This window comes from Myotis davidii, unplaced genomic scaffold (genome assembly GCF_000327345.1).
Source record: "Myotis davidii unplaced genomic scaffold, ASM32734v1 scaffold370, whole genome shotgun sequence".
NCBI classification, from domain to species: Eukaryota; Metazoa; Chordata; class Mammalia; order Chiroptera; family Vespertilionidae; genus Myotis; species Myotis davidii.
In genome coordinates this window covers 6,644,675-6,666,062 of record NW_006288615.1, presented here as the reverse complement: position 1 = coordinate 6,666,062, position 21,388 = coordinate 6,644,675, and the positions used below count along the sequence as shown (strand labels likewise).

Here is a 21,388-nt window from a genome sequence, read left to right as displayed (position 1 = left end):
CCCCTGCACGCCCCCTCCCAGGTGCACACATTGCCCATACACGCACACGGTTGAAAACACGTACCTTCACACACACACACACACACACACACACACACACACACACACACACACATGGTGGAGCATCTTGCATCCACAGTGCTGGAGGCTGTGGCGTACCCAAGTGTTTGGGGGTTCACAGCACACAGCACAAGGCTTTCCGCACATGGGTCCGGCCTATATTGATGGACGGAGGCAGTTCTGAAGCTGGGTGTGTGAGGCTTGCGGGGGTCCTCAAACCCTCAAGCAGGCTCCGCCTTCACAGGCCACCTACAGGCCAGGGGCCCAGCAGCAAGGCAGCGTGGGCTGCTGGACTTCAGCGCCTGAAACCCCAGATCCAGGCCATCGTGTACGGGCTAGGCAACGGGTGATTCATCACCTCCAGTCACCCAGCCTCAGAGCCGGAGATCTCTGCAGCCGATCCTGTCACAGCTGAGAGGAGGACCACGCTGGGCAGTGACAGCACAGCTCTCCCTGGCTGGGTGACCTCACTTCTGTTTCAGGAGGCACCACCACAGGGCCCCACCTCTACCCACAGGACAGTGGGCACCTGCCTTCACCCTCTTCCCCTCCCACCCACCCAGGGGCTACACGGGGCACCTGTGCCTTCTGAGCTGTGCTGTCAGCCCCTCCTCGTCCCTTCCACCCCCACCTCTGTGGCTGTCAAGATTGCAGGCTGCAGCTGCCAGCTTGGCCACTCTGTCTCAGTTTCCTCATCTTAGAAATGGGCTTCTCAGATCATCCCCTGAGGGTCACAGTGAGCATTCCCTGAGCAATGGCTCCTGAAAGCTTGGTGAGGGACTCTCCCATGAGCCCTTTTCTGTGTCCAGGCTGGCTTGGCCTCGCTGCTCCTGACCTGTAGTCTGTCCGGTTGCCACATAGGGCTTCTGGCCCCACTGCCCGCCTCTCCCCACCCCTGCCAGACTGTGAGAGCTGCTGGTCAAGCCTGGGCCCTGCGCCAGGCTGCAGCTCCTGCCCTGCCCCCCGAGGCCCGCAGAGGGTTGCTTCCTGTGTCCCACCAGGCTGCACAGCTCTGTGATGTGTCCTGGAGAGCACTTACCGGTCCCCGTGGTCCGAGTGGCACGCGGCTCCCACGCTGGCCAGCAGCGTCCTGCATTGTGCCAGCACCGAGCAACCTGAGGAGACAGAGCACAGGTCCCCTGAGGCCGAGGGTCCTGGAGGGGCCCCTCCCTGTGCCCCCCACCCAACACAGCAGAGGTGAGAGAAACCGCAGGGGGACCAGGCATCCTCTCCCTGGCTGTGGAGAAGCAGGCATCGCTCTGCTCATAAAACTGTCCTCAGAAATGTCGTTTCCCACCATGCCTAGTAAGACACCGGGATTCTGATTAGTGGCCACACTTAGTAAGTTGTTGTCCTGGCAATAAGTTAGGCTTAACCTGCGATTTCTAAAGGTAAGACACTAGGCAGCTGCCTTCATGAAGCCCGAGGGCCCCCTCTACTTCCACAGGCGGAGACGACAATAGTAACAAGAATCTCTGTTCCGTTCACATTAACACAGGTTGTCAGTGATACAAAGTCTGCCCCCGGAGAAGCGAGAAAGGAGACAGGAACATAGCTTCCCACAGTGACCAAGCCTGGAGATGCAGCCACACGCCCATCTGCCCCGGCCCACTGAGAAGGCAGCGCAGCCCAGGGTCTCATTAACGCAGCCGCGATGCTGCCCTTCTCTGTGACCCAGGACTACAAAGCAACAAGGACCTCTCCTCCCAAGAAGCGAATGTGCCCTGTAGCTATGGCTCCCTCGGGCCCGCCCCCTCTCCCAGTGAAGCACAGCAGGTCACCCCCGGACTGGCTCAGGGACTCAGGACAGCTATTTTCCCTGAATGGGGCAGCGTCTCAAGAACAAGGGAAACCCCTGGATTTGCACTTTTCCCTACTCACAGCCAGTTTTTAAAGGTGATCTACTCTCTCTTACCTTCATAAAATATCTTGTAAAATTTGCTGGCAAAAAAGGATCAACTAGCCTAAAACGTAGTTCATTTTATCTCCTTCCCGAACCGCTTTCAGCTGGGCATGAAGACTGCTGAGCACCCGCACACCCTCCCCCTGGGCCTGGAGCACCAAGCAGTAAGGGAGGCAGGAGGGCGACAGCCCAGGCCACCTGGGACAGGACAGCCACTGTGCCCTAAGCAAGCGGCCCACAGCCCAGCCCAGCCCAGCCCCGGCGCCCTGGAGACCAGGAGGCCGTCATCACCTTGGAGCTGGGGTCCCTGGAAGGAGAAGTTACACGTGTTGGAGAGCCGCTCAGTCCCCGGAAACTGGCTGTTCAGATGGATTTTCTTCTCGCCAAATTCAGCCTGGAGATCAATGAAATGTTCGGTTGTTTAGTGACGGCTCCAAAGTCCCGCCCCGTCCCTCTCCTCCCCCCAACCAGCTGCTTGACCTTTAGACTTTCCTGGGAAACAAAACCTCAACCTCAACACATCGAATAATTCTCACTGGGAAGCACCTACCTAGACTGGCTATGGATGCAAAGCCAACAAGGAGATAAACTCCTGACACACACGAACCTTCTACACTGGTCACTAAAGGCACCATCTCTGGTGCGTCTGTCTTGAGTCTGGAAAACAACCCACTGCTGGGTCCCTCTCTGGCTCCTGTCTCATGACCTACTCCCGGGGCTGAGGGTCCCCGTTCTCATTGCCCACTGGCAGGAGATGAGGCCCAAAAGACACCCGCTCCCCTGGGCTGATGGGATGCTCACCGCCAGTCTCTCCTCCAGGTAGTCGCGGACGTCCCTCATGTGGGCCTCGTAAGCCTCGCAGTTCTCTGTCACCAGCTCGGCAGCCTAGGGACACGGATGGCGTCCACTTATTGCAAAGCAAAGGACCACAAAGCTTTACGGAGCAGAGGGATGATTGCTGGTGACTGACGGGGCATTTCCTCAAACTGCTCGTTTCTGGAACAGCAGGCAGTACTCATGGGCTGACTGGTGGTTGAGGTAAGTGCCTGGAGTGTCACCGCACTTGATCCACAGGAATTTACTTGACTAGGCACCTCCTGAAACTGCCATGCACCCGAGCTGCCGCAGCCCATAGGGCAGGAAGAACGGAAGCCCTCACAGCATGTCCTACTGTTCCAGAGAAGGAGGGGCGGACGGACACACAGGGACAGGTGGGCAGGGGTGTGGTGATGGCGCACAGAGTCAGGAAGGGGCAGCCACCAAGGTCCAAGGCCAGGGGAAGGGTGAGTGCTCCCGGAGCAGAGTGAGTGGTGTCAGGGACCGAGGCCCCGTGACAGGCGGGACCTGAGCCCAAGTCACAGGGCATAGGATTCTGGGAGGAGGATCCGACCTGCAGGGTCCCCCACCACTCAGTGTGTGGAGAAGGGAAGAGGCTGGCAGGTGTCAGCAAAGGATGGGGATGACCTGGTCAAGTGGCGGCCATGGAAACCGACAAGAGGCACATCCTCACTATTATGGAGACTACAGACAGGCCTGGCTGCTGCCTTAGGCGCGGGGATAAGAGCAAGGTCAAGGGCACCTCCTAGATTCTATTAGTGAGGGCGTGGATGGCGGGAGGCTCCACGGGGAGAGGGGAATGGAGGAGAGAGTGGGATACATTGAGGACCCTTGGAATTTCCCTGGTGACAGGAGTATCTTTTGTTCTAATGAGGCCTCACGGGTGGCTGCTGAGTGGGGGACCGGTCACGAAAAGACCAGGCCATTTCAGGAGCCTGGATTTTCAGTCCCACCTCCCCTTCTCCAGAGAGGACCGGCTGGACAGGGAGTTAAAGACCCACTGAAGCCCATGAAAACCGGAGTACAAGGTTGGGAGAGCTTCAGGGTGGGTAGACACGTGGGGCGCTGGGGGTGGCCCCCCCGGCCTTCCTCTATATCTCTTCCCCTGGGAGGTTCCCCTGGATCCTTCATCACATCCTTTTATGATAAACCAGGATCTGAGTTCTGTGAGCCCCTCGAGCAAATTAATTGAATGGGGCGGGGGAGTTAGGGGAACCTCCAATTTATAGCCCGTTGGTCAGAAGCCCGGGTGACAGCCTCGACTTGGGACCAGAGTCTGAAGTGTGGGATCTCCTGGGACTGAGCCCCAGTCTGTGGACTGAGCTACCTCTGGGCAGTGTCAGAACTGAGTCACACTCAGGACAGCCAGCGGGGGTCACCTCAGAGTGCGGTGAGTGTGGCAGCCGCGTGAGAGGAAGGCTGTTTCCCACCACCTGCCCGGGTCACAGGCTTACCTTCCCGAGGCCGGCGATCATCGGGGTGTTCTCCGTCCTGTAAGACAGGGAGTCAATCCTATTTCTATGTAAACCAACCAGCAAATGTCCCAGGAAGGAGTCCCGTTTATGTGAGAGTCGTGTGTTCAAACAAAGACAAAAATCACACCAACACCCTTTCTAAACACATGCCACACAGGCCCCCAAACCCTCGTGCAGGCTACAGTCTGCCCAGCAGCAGCAACGACAGGCCCCCGGGTCCTGCACTGGGTCCTCAGTGACAGTTCTGTCTGGACCAGGGCAACCACTGTCCTCCCGCTGCAGACCCACAGGCCCCTCTGTGGTCCCCACTGCAATGGGAAGGGTCTGAGACCTCTTCCTCACTGTTCCCTCAGCTGAGGCTCAGCAACGCCTCCCCACCATGGATGGGACGAACCGTCACTAGAGGGTTGGGGCAGAGAAGGCGTTGCCAAGTCCTAGGCCCAGGCAATTTTTTCCGTTTTTGTTTCCCCCCTCAGTGTCAGCTTTACGTTTTACGTAAGATCAGGATCTATTCTGAGGTCATGCTGGGTAAGGTGTGGGATGGGTGGAGGCGTGCTGCTGGCCTTGGACGGCCATTACTGCAGCCCCAGGCGAGGGCGGGCTGTCTGTCCCCCACAAAACTGCTTTCCCATCTCTGCCAAAAGTCATGGGGCATATGTCTGGTTGTGTCTATTTTGTTCCAATGGTCTCCTTGCTGGGATTGGATAGACAGGAATTGTATATGAATTTGGGGAGAATTGACATCTTTATTATATTGAGTCTTTTGACCCATGACCGTGGTGCATGGTCCATTTACTTCAATTTTGATTTCTTTCACTGGCACCATGCTGTTTTCAGGATGCATGTCCAGTACAGATTGTGTTACAATTACATCTGAGTATTCTGACTGATGGCAAATGGTACTGTAGCTTTTATGTGGTTGCCCATATGTTCACTCCCAGTGCAGAGAACACAAGCCCTTTCTTTCCAATGTCCCAAGGTTCCTCCTCACTGTTTCCTTTCTGCTTAGAGAATGCCCATGAGTCCTTTAAGCACAGGCATCCAGAGGCAAATTCTACCAGGTTCCCTTCATCTGAGAACCTCTTAACTTCCCTCTGAGCCTGTGGGACAGGTGTGCTGGGCAGCATTCTGGCCAATAGTTCTGAGCACCTGCCAAATGCACAGCCATTTCCTTCTGGCCTCGTGGCTTCTGGTGGGAAATCCACGGTCACTGAAACTAATTTCCCCCCCTAGGTAAGGTGTCAGTTTTGCTCTGGCCAATTTCAAGATGTTTCTTCGTCTTTCATTTCCAGAAGCTTGACCATGTATTGTGACATGGATTTCTTTCAGTATGTCCTGTTTGGGATTTGTTCAGTTTCCTAAATCTGCAAGCTATGTCTCCTGCCAAACTTGGGAATTCTTCAGCCATTATTTCAAGTGCTTTTCAGCGCCCCCCCATCCGCTTGCTATTCTCCTGGGACATCACAGAAATGCATTGGGATCCTTTGTTATAGTCACACGGGTCCCTGAGACTCTGTTTAATTTCTTTTCTGTTGTTTAGATTGGATAATTCTATTTATTCTTCTGTCTTTCAAGGTTCACTGATTCCTTCCTCCGTTCCTCCATTCTGCTGTTGAGCCCATCAACTGAATTTTTATTTTCATTATTGTAGTTTTGGTCTAAAGTTTCCACTTCTTCACATCTTTTTCTTTGAGTCTGTAGGCCGACACTCTATCCACTGAGCCAAACCAGTCAGGGCTTCACATCTTTTTCTTTGCCAACACCGCCTCTGTCCTCTGTTCAGTTTCCCTGATGTGTTTCCACCGTGTCTGATTTACAGTCTTTGCTGAATAATTCCAACACCTTTGTCGTCTCCGTGTTGGCAGCTATTGAAAACTCTTCTCAAGAGGCTGCCTGGCCCACCTCGCTCCCCGGCTGCAATGGCCTGTGCTTCTCGGGGACCCAGGAGCAGCAGGAAGGAGCCAGGGGTTTGCGTGCTGCTCACCTGCAGGCAGAACGGCAGCCGTCGACCAGCGGGGCTTCGCGGCACATGTGCAGTGGCCGAGCCAGAGTGACGGGAACTGATGCTTTGTTGTTAATCACCTGAGGATATTTTTATCCACTGATTTTTTTTAAAGAGAGTGGAAGGGGGCAGGAGAGAGAGAGACACATCGATTGGGGCCAGGGATCAAACCTGAAAGCCAAATACATGCCCTTGACTGGGAATCGAACTGCAACCCTTCGGTGTGCGGGCTGACGCTCCAACCACTGAGCAATGCTGGCCAGGGCAAGGCACCAATGCTTTGAAGAAACAGAGATGTCCTTCATCTCCAAAAGCCTGCGGGTCTGTGAGTGCTGAGTAGGGGCTCAGAGGGAGAGCAGGGCTGGCTCAGCAGTGAGGGGGCTGTGTGGTCCCTGTGCGGCAGGAGACAGAGAGAGTCAGCCCTGGGGGCGCACCCGCCAGCAGCCAGAGCCTCGCTAACCCCCACCTTACCCCGGCCTGAAATTCCGTTCTTGTCCGCCTCCGAACAGCATGGGGTACAGAGGGGTCAGTTCCCCGAGCCCTCGGACGTAAAGTGCTCCGATCCTGGGGCCGTAGAACTGAAAGGAGAAGGCGGTCATTATAAGCAAGGACCTTCCCAGGGTGAAAACTGATCGCTGAGGCCCAGAGACACTGCAACGTGCAGGCCCGCAGCTGTGCCTCATCACCGCTCCACACACGCTGGAGTCACAGAAGCCTTCGGGAGGCGGGCAGGCTGGACTCGAGTCCCAGCTGTGTGGTGATGGATTCCCCCCACCCCAGCCCATGTGGTCGCATTTGTGAAAGGACAGGGCTGGAACTAGAGATCACCGAGGGCTATTTCTGGGTGTGAGTCCATGTTTTCACATAGAAATCACACAAGAGCTTTGGTGCCGTGGTGCCAGCTGGCCGCTCGGCCTCTGGGGCCCAGCGAGCCCTGAGCTGCAGAACCAAGCATGGGAGGCCCAGGTCCACTGCACTGCCCAGGTCTCCGCAGCGAGCCAGGCCCCTCTCCGCCTTAAAGCCGCGTCACTAGACTAAACCTTTACTTTCAGGAGCCTCACTTTAAACCACGTGAGAGAAAGCAGCACTTTCTTGCAGCCCGCACCGCCGTCCTTGCGAGGAGGGTTGAGTGGGCTGATAAGGATCTGCTGACACTCCCTGCTGCAGAGAATACACACCACCTGGCTAACCCACCTGCGTCTTCCTCACCTGAGCCCTCAGTGCCCTCCCACAGCCTTGCCTAGCTGGCCCCTCCTGCCCCTATGGGTTGGGTGCCCCATTATCCCAGCCATGGCACTCATCAAACGACACGCTAGCTGTCGCTGGTCCCCTTCTGTAAGCTCCTCTGAGTGGTGAGTTGCTGTCACCGCATCCCAGGGCCCAGCTCTCAGTGGGCCCTCAGGTGCCCTGGGTGACAGGTGATGGTAAACGGTGAGCCTCCAGGTCATGGAGCCATGTTCCCCCAGGAGGGAAGCAGGCCTCTGCGTGCGCACCTTGTGCCCCACAATCGTCAGGAAGTCCACGCCCAGGTCCTCCACATCCACGCGCCTCTTCCCCAGGGCCTGCGCAGCATCCGTGTGCAGGAGAATGGCAGGCAGCCCGGATGCCGCCCGCTCCTGGTTCAGGGCTTTAACTCGCCGGCTGATCTCAGGGATGGGCTGACGAGGGAAAAATCAACAGTTGGGTATGTTGCTTGGATTTGATGAAAACTGAATGGAAGAAGTAAGGAGACACTAACAGGGACAGACCAACAACACTACAGAATTGAAATCAGAGGAAGAGGCCCAGCCGAGCGGATGGATGAACCGGCGGGGCTGACCACCCCCTTCCCACCGGGTCTGTGTAGAAGGAAAGAGCGACTCACCATGATGACGCCCGTCTCGTTATTTGCCAGCATGATGGTCACAAGGCACGTGGCCGGGCGGACGGCCGCCAGGACGTCGTCAGCCTCTGCCTGCCCATTCACCGTGGACACGGGGACGAAGGTGACCGCTGAGCATAAGACACAAGTACCGAGGTTAGGAACCCTCCCTTTTCAGTTCACTTTGATACAGCTCCACAAACGCATTTTCCACGATGACAAACGTAATTTACTGTAAACATTCTGAAAACTATAAAGAAGGAATTGTCATCCCACCAGAGGTGATCGACTTGAACGCTTCCTTACTGAAGCTTCAGTGGGTGGGTTCACTCTGTGGAAGGCTCTCCTTTCTGCGTCTCAGGGACCCACGAACTTGACCTCCACGCACTCAGCGCTGAGCCAGCGCTCATTCCCGGCACTCGCTGCACAGGGAAAACAGTGGGGCGACTAAATAGAGGGTTTGGGTTCAAAAGCAAACACAAACATGAACACACCTGGAAACACTTAGTAGTGGGTGCCCTGGTTTTTGGGGTGAGAGCTCATGTGGTGGAGAAAAGCACATGGAAGCCTCCGACACTGCCCACCCCCTGCAGCCAAGACAGTAAATCCAATCAAGGCTGCGTCACAGGGGAGCGAGGGCGATCGCTGCCACCTTTTGGGGCCTGACACAGGCAAGGATGGTGGCCCCTGTGATGTCCATGGCTAACTTCAGTCTGACCCTTATGAAAACCAGGACCGTGGACAAGGACAGTAGACCCCACACATTCAAGCAGTTATAAGCCCTATTTAAGGCTGCTCTTCCTGACGTGGTGTGGTTGCTAAAGCAGACTGAGCTGGCCTCAGGTAGAGGCAGCCACTGATCTGGGAATCTGGGAAGTGATTTCCCCACCCACGTCAGAAAAGAGGCTCAGAAACACCTGGCACTCACTCGGAGGGGACAACAGGAGACATTTATAGCACTGTCCCAGGGCTATGGCAACTCATCTGTTCTCTGTCGCAATGTATTTCAAAGGAACCTGGGCCATCTGAACATTTAGAACATAATACTGATTATAAAAACAAAACAAAAAACAACAAAAGACAAACACACCCCTTTGCTCCTCAAGGTCCCTCAGAAACAAGAGAACAGACATATTTCTAAGTAAGATGTGTCACCTATGGGTAAGGGATGTTGAGGAATCCCCAGGAAGAAGACAGAAAGACAATGGCATTAGACTAATAGGAATAGGATAAACAAACTCAGAACTTTAATGTATGAATGGATCCAGTGACTATCCAAGTTCAGGGTGCACAGCGCAGAGAGCTGGGCGGGGCTGATGAGCTGGGCAGGCAGAGGACTGGTTCTGGTGTCCGAGCACCCTGGCCTTTCACCCAGCAAGTGGGTGGCACCACATGCCCAAGACAGGAGGGGCAGGCCCAGGGCCTCCAGGACAGGGAGGGCCCGAGAGAAGGGGAAGAACTCACACATCCGCTATAGGACACGGACAGGAGGCAAAGGGAGGGCAGCCTGGCCAGGACTGTCTTTTCATGAAGAAGATGCTCAACAGCAATAGCCACAGGGAAATGCAAGTCAAAACCACAACGAGCTTCTACTTCACACCCACTAAGATGGCTATAACCTATAATAATAAAGCCGGGGCTGCGAGGGAAGCCTGGGTCCTGGGTGCCAGAGGGAAGCCGGTGCCGGCAGGGAAAGGAAGGCCAACTTTTGCACAAATTTCGTGCATCGGGCCTCTGGTAAACAATAAAGCCCTTGCTGGTGTGGCTGAGTTGACTGGGCATGGTCCTGTGCACTGAAAGGTTGCCAGTTCAATTCCTGGTCAGGGCACATGCCTGGGTTGAGAGCTCGATTCCCAGTAGGGGTGTGTGGGAGGCAGCCAATTGATATTTTGCTTTCACATCTATGTTTCTGTCTCTCCTTCTCCCTTCCTCTCTCTAAAAAGTAAATAAAAGCAAATAAATACATAAATAAAACAGACAGTAACAAATGTTGATGAGAATATAGAGAGAAATTGGAATCCTTGAGACTACTGGTGAGAATGCAAAATGGTGCAGCTACTTTGGAAACAAAGGTTAAGGATAAACACAGTTAGCAGAGACCCAGCTGTCCCACTCCTAGGTACAAACCCAAGAGAATGAAAAGGTGTCCACAAACACACAGACAAATGCTCATACTGGCATTATCATAATGACAAATGTTCTTTAACTGATGAATGGATGAGTAAAATGAGAATATTATTCACATAAAATGAGATTTACTCATCTACATAAAGGAATTAAGTGCTTTCACATCTAACAATGTGGATGAACCATAATGTTTTTTTTTGTTTTGTTTTTTGTTTTTTTTTTAAATATATTTTATTGATTTTTTACAGAGAGGAAGGGAGAGAGATAGAGAGTTAGAAACATCGATGAGAGAGAGACATCGACCAGCTGCCTCCTGCACATCTCCTATTGGGGATGTGCCCGCAACCCAGGTACATGCTCTTGACCGGAATCGAACCCGGGACCCCTCAGTCCGCAGGCCGACGCTCTATCCACTGAGCCAAACCGGTTTCGGCGAACCATAATGTTTTTATGCTGAGAGAGGCCAGGCACAAAAGACCACGTATTATTACGATCCCATTTCTATGAAAGTCCAGATCAGGGAGCCTCTAGAGACAGAATGCAGGTTAGTGGGTACTTGGGCTGAGGGCCTCTATAGCATGTGAATGACATCTCCTAAAGCTGATTTATAAAGAAAGCAACTGGCCTGGCTGTCATGGCTCAGTGGTTGAGCATCGACCTCTGAACCAGGAGGTCACAGTTCAATTTCCCTGTCAGGGCACATGACTGAGTTGTGGGCTCAATCCCAGTGTGGAGCGTGCAGGAGGCAGCCGATCAATGATTCTCTCTCATCATTGGTGTTTCTATCTTTCTCTCTCTCCCTCTCTGAAATCAGTATACATATACATATACATATACATATACATATGTAAAGAAAGCAATTGGGAGAAGTGGAGGGGGTATGAAATGGTCAAAATCCTCATTTTATATGGGGGTGGGGTTATCAGCAAACATGCTTGAGCTGAAATGGAGATTATGTTTGTAAGTGATTAAGTATTAAGTTGGAAGTAATTAAAATAAAATGTGAACCATAAGAGAAACTCCAGGTGGGCTTGAGCAGGACAGGACAGGGGGTCACTTTGCTTTGTACTTTACACCTTTCTATAAAGTGTCAATTGTTTCTATCATGAACATGTTTACACTTTGTAAACATTTGTGTAACTTGTGTAGATAAGAGGGTAAAGGCAACAGTAACTGATAACAATGTACACTAAGTTGCCCTTCCTTGCGTTAGACAGAAAAAAGGCAGCAGGGATATGAGGAACTGCAACCTAAAACGAAGGTTAGACCTGACCTTCCTTCCTCTCCCCCTTAATTAAACTCATTCAGGTAAGACCAGGAGGAAGAAAACCTTTCCAGCCTTCACACAGGAAAACCAACGCACAGGCTTCCTGGTCTACCCCAGCAGTTCCGTTACAGCGCTTCATCTCTGGGATAGAACTGCTTTCCCAGATCCACCGTTAGGTTTCCAGGCAAATTCAATAGGAAAGCTGACACAGAGAAGAAATCATTTCTTTTTCTTTCTTTCTTTTTTTTTTTTCAAAGATATTTTATTGATTTTTTTTACAGAGAGGAAGGTAGGGGGATAGAGAGTTAGAAACATTGATGAGAGAGAAACATTGATCAGCTGCCTCCCACTGGGGATGTGCCCGCAACCAAGGTACATGCCCTTGACCGGAATCGAACCTGGGACCTTTCAGTCCGCAGGCTCACACTCTATCCACTGAGCCAAACCGGTTAGGGCGAAATCATTTCTTATGTAAGGGAGACTTAACCATGGCTGTCTTGGAGGGGGGGAAGGAGGGAAAGGCTCTTACGTTTTCAAGTGAGTGGTCTTAACCTGGTATCACAGGAAAAGTGAAAGAAGGACCAGTTCCTTCTGTGTGATAATGACAGGGCCATCATCACTGCAGGCTAAGCCTGACTCATCCCTCGGACTGCCTGGCACTGCTCTGGGGGAGGCCGGGCCCCCTGCCCCAGCTTCACTGAGAGCCCCTGATTCTGACCCCTTGAAGGGGATGCCTATTTGATCCTTTTTCATATCAGAGGAGTGGAAGCCAAAATTTAATTTATTAAAATCAAACAATGAAAAGCACCATTTAGCATTTTATAAACATGTTATTTAAAAATTTATTGTATACAAGAGTCTGAAACATCATCTGCATATACCTGATTGTCATTTTTTAAGGGAAAACCTCATGGCATCTACTGACACCCAGGTGGCAGCCTGGAGGGACAGGCTGTATCCCCTACATGAGGACAGCCGGGAAGCCTGAGCACATGTCCCCAGGGCCCCTCCCCACTGAATCAGCCAGTCGGGTCAGCAGAGCTGTCCCTGCTGCAGTCTAGGCTGGGTACTCACCGGCCACTTGCTCCTCCACCATGTGCTCCAGAGGCAGACGGATGGAGTCGTGCTCCACAGTGCAGGTGATGATATGGGGCGTGGCCCCCTCCACCGGGCTGTGCCACTTGGCTGTGTCCCCCTTTGAGGTGTGGATGGTTTGGAAATGCCTCACCACGGAGTGGAGCACCAAATTATTGGACTGCAGAGACATGCAAACAACCACTTACAGAAACTGTCCGGAGGGGAGAGTGGGGACAGCAACCTCTCCCATTGGGATTTCCTCGTGGCTAACATTTAAGACAGAAAGAAAAAGTCAATTCCTGAGCTGTGCCCTTTGAAAGGCCCCACTGCAAAGATTTGAGGGTTTCAAACTTTCAAAAACCTCAGAACTCATTTCTGGTCAATTATACCTGCTTTGCATGACTATGTCTGCATAAGCAACTTATGCACTTTTAAAACTTAAAATCTTCAAAAAAGACTCTTTTTCCCAGGCCCATTGCTAGTGGAAGGTGAGCCAGCACCTCCATTCAGGGCCCTTTGGCGTCTCTATCAGTAAACCCTTTGACTCAGAGAGTCTATCATGGGCTTGGTCCGACAGATGCACTTGCACAGAAGCAAGATGACGGATGTAAAAGACTATTTACTATAGCGCTGTTTGTAACAGTAAAAGCTGGAGAGCCCTTCCATGTGGATCAATAACCGGACTTGTTAAATAAATTATGCAACATTATTCAACGGAACACGAGCAGATGTAAAAACACCAAGGGAATGCTCTGTGGCTGATACCAAAAGAGCAACACACTTGCTAAATGTAAAGAGGTAGCTGACGTTATACACAGTATCCCACAAACTATACAGATTTGCTTGTATGTGCACAAAGATCCCTGAACAGGTACAAAGGGAAGGAGAAAAGACTACATTAATCCACTTGTCTATTTGCATTTTACCCACAGATTATCTCTGGAAGACACAAAGCTACCAGTGTTAGTCTCCTGGAGAGAGAAATGGACAGCAGGGGAGTGGGGGTGGGTTTGTGCCCTGACCGGGAATTGAACGGGTGACCTCCTGGTTCACAGGCTGATGTTCAACCACCGAGCAACACAAGCTGGGCACTCTTCTGTTTCTTGTTAAAACTGCATGTGAAATACCCGGATTCCTGGGTGGGGCCCATGCCCAGGTTGCGGGCTTGATCCCCAGTAGGGGCGTGTGGGAGGCAGCCGACTGATGATTCTCTCTCATCACTGATGTTTCTCTCTCTCTCTCCCTGTCTCTTCCTCTCTCTGAAATCAATAAAAACATATTTTTAAGAAACAAACAACTGCAGCTAAAAGGATGAGACTTTAGAAAGCTTACCTCAGTGCCCCCGGAAGTGAAGATGATGTCTTGAGCCTTCCCGCCAATCATTTTTGCAAGGTTTTCTCGAGCTGCATCGATAATATCCTTGGCCTTCCTACCTTGAGGGACCAAAATGGACATTCATTAACGTCACTTCATCAAGTGCAGGTGACACGTTTAAAGAATGACTAGCCACGAAGGAGCGAGAGGCGAGAGGTCTGAGTGGGTAAATCTAAAACGAGACATGTCCCGCCGTGTAATCACAACAACGTGTAACACCTAGAAACAACCCGGTGCGGGGGCAGCAGTGAGGCACTAGTGAGTCAGGGACCGCCACTGCGATCCCAGGAAGCGAGTGAGGGCCACAAACAAAGATGGGAGGGAGCCTGGGAACTGAAATTCCCTGCGACATGTTTTTCGTCTTACAGGCGCTAGAGGACAGGGAGGCTGTGGCCATCGCTTTGCCTCCCGCTCATCCAGGCAGGAGAATGAAAGCATGGGAAGGCCTAAGGTCACGCTGCAAAACAACAAAAATAAGCAGAACTAGAACTCATGACCCCTCAGCATAAAGTCCAATGCCCTACCTCACAGTGCAGGTCCCCAAGTTACTAGGAGGTCCCTGCCTCAGGGAAACACTGGCTTTCAAGCAGGGCCATGCAGCCCAGCTGCCTCCCAGGTTCAATGGCTCCCAGGAAACCAGGACCAAGCGCCAAAAGGCACAGAAAGGAAGGCTCCAGGATGGGAATTCTAAAAACTGCAATGACCATTCTTACTTAAGTAGTCTATACACCAGCAGTCTCCAAACTTTTTTGACTATTCAGTCCTATTGGGAAAAACAAACAAACAAAACTTGAACAGATATATAGTGTCCCCCAAAATGAAATCCCATAAAGGCAGTGTTTATTAAAATACATTTCATTTTCAAAATTGAGCTATCAGCTGGGTTAACGCTGTCACTTCTCTGCTCAGAACTCACCATCTCAGTCAGGTGGGAGCCAGGCCCACACAGTGGCATCCACAGCCCTATGTGGCACTGTCCCCGGGACCCCCATGCCCACCCACCCACACCCCTCCTGTCACCTGTATACTCCTTGTAGCTGCAGTGTGTCCTGTTCGTCTCTGTGCAAATGCCATACCGTCAGAGATCCGGCCATCCTGCACAAAGGCAGCACCCTCCGCCCCGCCCAGCAGGCCCGGGCCCATCTGTCTCACAGGCCCACAGCCTGTTCACTTAACACACCTGCATTTGTCGGTTCACGGTCTGCCCCCCTCACTAAAATGGAAACCTCATGAGGGCAGGGACTTTGTTTTGTTTGCTGCTGTATCCACCAGGCACAGAGCAAGCACAGGTTAAGCATGCTGACCGAATGACTAAGTTAAAATGCTCACAGAAGTCTGATTTTATTTGTCATGGAGCAGAACTTGGGTCCTTGGAGGTGAGTCCAAGTCTCTAACGTGAGGCCAGGCTGGCCTCGAGAGTGTCAGGAGATGCCACTGGACGGGCCCTGGGGAACTTCCGACCCAGTAATTAAGTCATTCTATCAGAAAAGTGACTTTCCTTTATATTTCTGAGTTTCTACCTGAGTATCAACAGAAAGTGAACTGCGATGCATTTTTTAGTTATGGCTCTTAATTTGTGGAGACAAGGGCTGTCAAGGTAACCTAAAACCCCTGACAACCTTCACTGGGCCAAGAACATCATTTCTCCTGGAGGGCTGTTCCCAAACTTCTTCATATTAATTGCTTTTTATTGGCATTTAACTGTTCTCCATATTCTCACGTTTAATGTATCATAAAGCTCAATTTTACTAGAGGAAAGATTAGGGACAAGGAACTGTCCAGTTTAGCCAGACACATGTACCAAATAAACCAACAAATATGCTAATGAATGACTAGTACCGGCTTTTGAAAATGCTTTCCGTTATCAAGTTGCTATGGAATTACAAAAGTAAATGGATAAGAAAGTCCACTACAGCCAGCAAAACTGTACCCAGGTATTACAAAATCCCAGGGCAGTAGTCTGTTTGAATGTTATCTTCGGTCACTGTAATCCAGTTAAGATAGTTTATCTTTATTATCCCCAATAAACATTAGATCAGAAAGGTACGATTTTGCTCACCAGCTGAAAAATGTCATGTAACTCTGCTGCAGAACTAGGAATTTTAAATTGTTTTCCAAAACCTCCAAGTTAATGCTCTACATCAGTGACTTTCAACCAGTGTGCTGCAAGAATTTTTAAAATGTGCCATACCTGACTATTTAATCAGGGACACTGACCTCTTTTCCCTTAGATTGTCAAATATAAAAATGACAACAGCCAACACAACAGTAGCCGTCCGGTGTGAATGTCCTGTCTTGAACCATAAATATATAGGTCATATAACACAGTTGCATCTTATTGGTCACAACACATATTAAGGTTGCAGCTGATTGGTTAATTCTTGGTACCAGAAATCCTTATATACAAGTATAGGCACCTGATTTTTAAAAAAGTCACTTTGGAGTAAAAAGGGTAGGTAATTACTATTATTATTATTATTTTTGTAAATCAATCAAAATTATACCTACTTTTTTGTCAGATGGGCAAAAATACATTTTTTGGTGTGCCGCAGAATTTTAATAATTAGTTTATATGTGCCATTAGATGAAAAAGGTTGAAAATCACTACTCTACATTAAAATGAGACTAAATGAGAAATAAGAATATTTACAATTAAAGAATTTAAAAGTAATTTTCTTTTCAATTTTTTAAAAGGCCAGGATTATATTCGATCCTGATGATTTAAAAGATCTATTTTGCAAACTTTATAAGGATCAAATGAGACAGATACGTGAAAGGGCTGTAGGTACAGTTATAACTCTTACTAAGACATCCTGTTCATCTGAGGAAGGGAGACAGGGATGTACGTTAAACATTAAAGATGTGGTAGCAACAAGAGTCAACATACCAAGTTGGACTTCTTGAAAAAAAACCTGCCAAGAATTACAGCTAGACTTGCAGTTCACAGAAAATCTATTCAAAACCAAGTGCTCCCATGTGGTGTCATTTCTCTGATGCCTCTGCCCCGTATCTGCCATCTGTGCGCATCTCCTAGAATTACCTGCCGGGTAAGGGCTGCTGGGATTTCCCCAGGCTTCCCGCATGGCCTCGGTCACGGCCTGGACAACCTCTGGCTCCAGGGGGGTGGTTGCGTTATAGTCCATGTAAACCCTCCTGGAGGAAAGAAAAGGAGATGGGATGTGGGGTTACGGGTGCACCAGGTCTATCACATCAGCAGGAGCAAATAAAGCAAGGGCAGCGAGCCCGCCACCTACACTTCTTCCCTCCTGAGTAGGACTGGTGGTCCGCAGGGCCTGGACTGCCCACACTGCTATAAAGGTCAGGCCCAGGCCAGCCTAGGGAGCAGCACGTCCCGAAGGCCCTTCCTTCCCACTTGCTTTTCTAACTTCACCAGTTTTCTGTGAAGGCTGAGGCTGGGGGTGAGCCTGCGCCCATTCTTCCCACTCTCCCTCTTCGTCTCCCTCAGGGGGCAGGTCTACCCTGGGGCAGGCCTGCTGCTCTCCCCCTTGAACTTTTGGGTTTCTGAGCCTAGAATGACCACTGCCCCTGCCTTACTTTTTTTGATCTTTGCTCTAACTTGACCTTCTGGTGAGGCTCTCAGCAGCCACCCGCCCCCCCTCCCTCCCAGCAGTTTCTTCCTGGACCTGCCCCTTGTTTCCTGTCTGCATCTATGAGAGTAACAGGGTGTCGGCTGCAAGGGCTCTGCCGTTCTCCTCCCGCTGGGTGGCCAGCACTGAGAACAGTGGCCGGAACACAGCAGGGGCTCCGTTTAGAAGACGGCAAAGTAAATGTCACAGAAAGGGCACATTCTCAGAAAGATCCTCATTAGTAAAACTTATCTGTGTACCTTCTTACTACTATCAAACCTTCAGAAATTTTCATAACTATATACATTAGGTAATCCGGGCTGATACTAGGAATTATTTTACCTGATTTTTAAATCAACAAGTGTTTAAACCAGTGGTCGGCAAACTGCGGCTCGTGAGCCACATGCGGCTCTTTGGCCCTTTGAGTGTGGCGGTATTTTGTGGAAGAGCCACACTCAAAGGGCCTTTGGCACATTCCAGGGGCCAAAGAGCCGCATGTGGCTCGCGAGCCGCAGTTTGCCGACCACTGGAACCAATCCACACAAAGTTGCAAACACAATACTAATCATGGCTATTACACAGTTACTTTGTTTTAGTTTTTAGGAAATAATAATTTTAATCTATGTCAGCATAATTCATGCCCAAACTTATTCAGCTCTGTCAGAGGTTTGGCCCTTCGTGACATTAGTCATTTTCTTCGTGAGCTCTGCACTATCTAAAAAAAAGTAACCTATCTTTTAATGGGTTCAGTTAGCATAAACAATCTAATTCTGTGATCCCTACTTAATAAAGTACAATATATGCTGTATCATCTAGAATTGTCAAACTGTTCATGAAAGCTAAAAACACCCTATAAAACAATGAAGCTATTTTATGTAACATGTAATAGGTAGTTGGCGTGAAGCAAAGCTTAAATATTTAGTCTTCTGAAACTCTAATGTATTTCCATAAGCCTTTTAATCTATAATTTTATAAATATACTTTACCATCATGGAAACCAGATATGTACTTAGTTTCTCTTTATACATAATTAAAAAATTTAGGAGGGTATAGGCTATAATTCAGATACAATTTAGTCACAACACCATACCAAGACTTTATAATCAGGAAAGATATTTAACATATTGCTTAGTCTTATAAAACAGCGAGTTTTAACTTAATTCATACATCTAAACTTATTTATAATTTTTCCTATACTCTTCAATAATACTGCTTGGCAAGTAATATAGGTACTGATATAATTTTTTATTTCAATTGGTTGCAAACAAATTTTAATTTGTTAATCAATGCATATATTCCTTTTTAACTACTTACTACACCTCAGAATTAATCGTCCTACAGAAAGTAACTGCCTCGAGTGCAAAAACATTGCAAAGCATTTTTTCCTTAAAGATTTTCAAGGAAAATCTATAGGAACACAGACTCATGAAAAAACTAAAAATTTGACATTCCATCTTGCCTTACTGTGAAACAATAGAAAGAGACGTGAACACATGTTACTTTGTATTTCTCTGCTTATCATAATATTATACTAAGAACTACTGTAACTATGTATAAGCTATTTTCCAGCTTCTTCAAGTATGGGACACACTACAGTTCTATTAATGAGGAGAAATGAATAATCAATCTTAGGTAACTCAAAAGCAAAATGGCACAAAAAGATAAACTGACTTTTATATATATATATATATTTCAGAGAGAGAGGGAGAGGGAGAGAAACATCAATGATGAGAGAGAATCACTGATCACCTGCCTCCTGCATGCCCCCTACTGGGGATCAAGCCCACAACTTGGGCATGTGCCCTGACAGGAATCGAACAACAACCTCCTGGTTCATTGGTCGACAATCACTGAGCCACCTTGGCCGGGCAGGAGGCAGATACTTTTAATTCCAAATTTGTCATTGGTTTGTCGGGGGCTGGCCTCTTTATTGATTCTGCTGGTTTAGGGGCTTGAATGATGTGCTCCTGAAATTTGAGTATCAACTCAGACAGTTTTTTCTTCTCAGTAGTCTTGATTTAAGGTTTGACTGGCTCAGGTGGCTTTTCATCATTATGTCTACTTTTTGTAAAGCCTACAATGCTTAAAAAGTAATCAGTTGTTCTTCTCTTACAGCAAGACCAAGTCTTTAATGCATCATGAGAGACGGGAACACCTGGATCAGTGGTTCTCAACCTTCCTTTAATACAGTTCCTCATGTTGTGGTGACCCCCAATTGTTACAAATTGAACATAATTAAAGCACAGTGATTAATCACAAAAACAATATGTAATTATGTATGTGTTTTCCAATGGTCTTAGGCAACCCTTGTGAAAGGGTCGTTCGACCCCCAAAGGGGTCGCAACCCACAGGTTGAGAACCGCTGACCTGGTTGGTATGTGGGAGCAGGGTCAAAGTGGTCTTGACATTGCAGCCCTGGTTGTAGCACAACCAGGCCGTTTCTTTTCCCACCAACACAAGTCAGGCCCAAACCCAGAGACGGCAAGACGGTGTGTTTACAACTCCCCCTAGTAACCACTGGTCTGACAGCCTGGTTTTTGTTTTGTTTTTTGAACCATGAATGTTTTTTTTTTAAAACATATTTTATTGATTTTTTACAGAGAGGAAGGGAGAGAGATAGAGAGCCAGAAACATCGATGAGAGAGAAACATCGATCAGCTGCCTCCTGCACATCTCCCACCGGGGATATGCCCGCAACCAAGGCACATGCCCCTGACCGGAATCGAACCCGGGACCCTTCAGTCCGCAGGCCGACGCTCCATCCACCGAGCCAAACCGGTTTTGGCGAACCATGAATGTTTTAATGCAGCATCTTGTCTATAAATTGTTCAAAGTCACCTGATAGGTACAGGGCTTTGGGGCTTTGGGCAGTTTGACCAGCCATCCTTGGATGTTCCAGTATCAGGACACTCCCAGTCCTGCTGTGATGTGAAGCTGCAGGCGCCCCACTTGACTCTCACTTCCTGTAAGTAAGTGTCCCAGAGTTCCTCAAGCTCCTAGAGGCAGCTGAGTGGCTGCGGCTTTTCAACCTGCCGCCTGGCTCATTTATGGCTTGAATTTCAGAGGAACACTGTGTAGATTACCCTGCTCCATTACCTGCTACTTCCTTAAAGTGCTATCAATATTATGGACAAGTTAAACTCCATTCGTTTCATAACCAAAAGGTAAAAAGGCACCCTGAATCGCCTCTCCACTCCGTCTCCCTAGGGGACAACTTTCAGCTCCCATTTGTTCTGTCCCAACCAGAGTAGAATGACTAATGAAAGCTGGTCTGATTTATTCCGCATATTCGGGTAAAGAGGATTACCCAAACAAACAGTATTTAACACATTCCTGAACTGGAGGGCGAAGATTCACAAACAAGAAAATGCCACTTTCGCTCCCCCCCCTCCCCCCAGTGGTTCCAGCAGGCACAAGACACCTGCGGAGGACGCCCTACTCTCCCTGAGTTCATCCCGACGTTCCCACGTGCTCAGGCCAGGGGCCTGGGAGGCATCCTTTTCTCAATCCCTCCTTTCCCAAGACCAGCGCATCAGCGGGTCCAGCGGGTCCAGCCTCAGTCCACTCACTTGTGCCACCACTTCCTCCCTCCTAGATGATCGTAGAGACCCAATCGCTTTCCTTGCCTCCTCCCCTGCCCAACCCCCCCATTCCTACCCTCCACAAAGCAGTCCCGATACAATATAATTACATTGCATCACTCCCCTGCTCAAACCCCCAAGATCCGCCACACCTTTAGAATAAATACACCCTCAAGTGCTTCCTGGGCTCCGAGGTGCTGCGGGGCCACGCGCCGCCGGCTGCTCCCACAAGCCCTG

General features: G+C 49.7%; 1 protein-coding gene across 1 annotated transcript in view; it reads right to left on the bottom strand.

Annotated features, from left to right (window-relative positions):
* Window positions 1-21,388, bottom strand: part of SCLY (selenocysteine lyase) — a 22,711-nt gene that overhangs the window by 794 nt on the left and 529 nt on the right. Inside the window, exons 2-11 of the mRNA XM_006760496.2 lie at window positions 17,024-17,136; window positions 13,942-14,042; window positions 12,607-12,787; window positions 8,142-8,269; window positions 7,771-7,935; window positions 6,749-6,855; window positions 4,255-4,291; window positions 2,765-2,848; window positions 2,255-2,357; window positions 1,100-1,175 (exon numbers count right to left, since the gene is read on the bottom strand). Of these exons, the coding sequence (XP_006760559.1) occupies window positions 1,100-1,175; window positions 2,255-2,357; window positions 2,765-2,848; window positions 4,255-4,291; window positions 6,749-6,855; window positions 7,771-7,935; window positions 8,142-8,269; window positions 12,607-12,787; window positions 13,942-14,042; window positions 17,024-17,136 (1,095 nt within the window). The remainder of the gene's footprint in view (window positions 1-1,099; window positions 1,176-2,254; window positions 2,358-2,764; window positions 2,849-4,254; window positions 4,292-6,748; window positions 6,856-7,770; window positions 7,936-8,141; window positions 8,270-12,606; window positions 12,788-13,941; window positions 14,043-17,023; window positions 17,137-21,388) is intronic.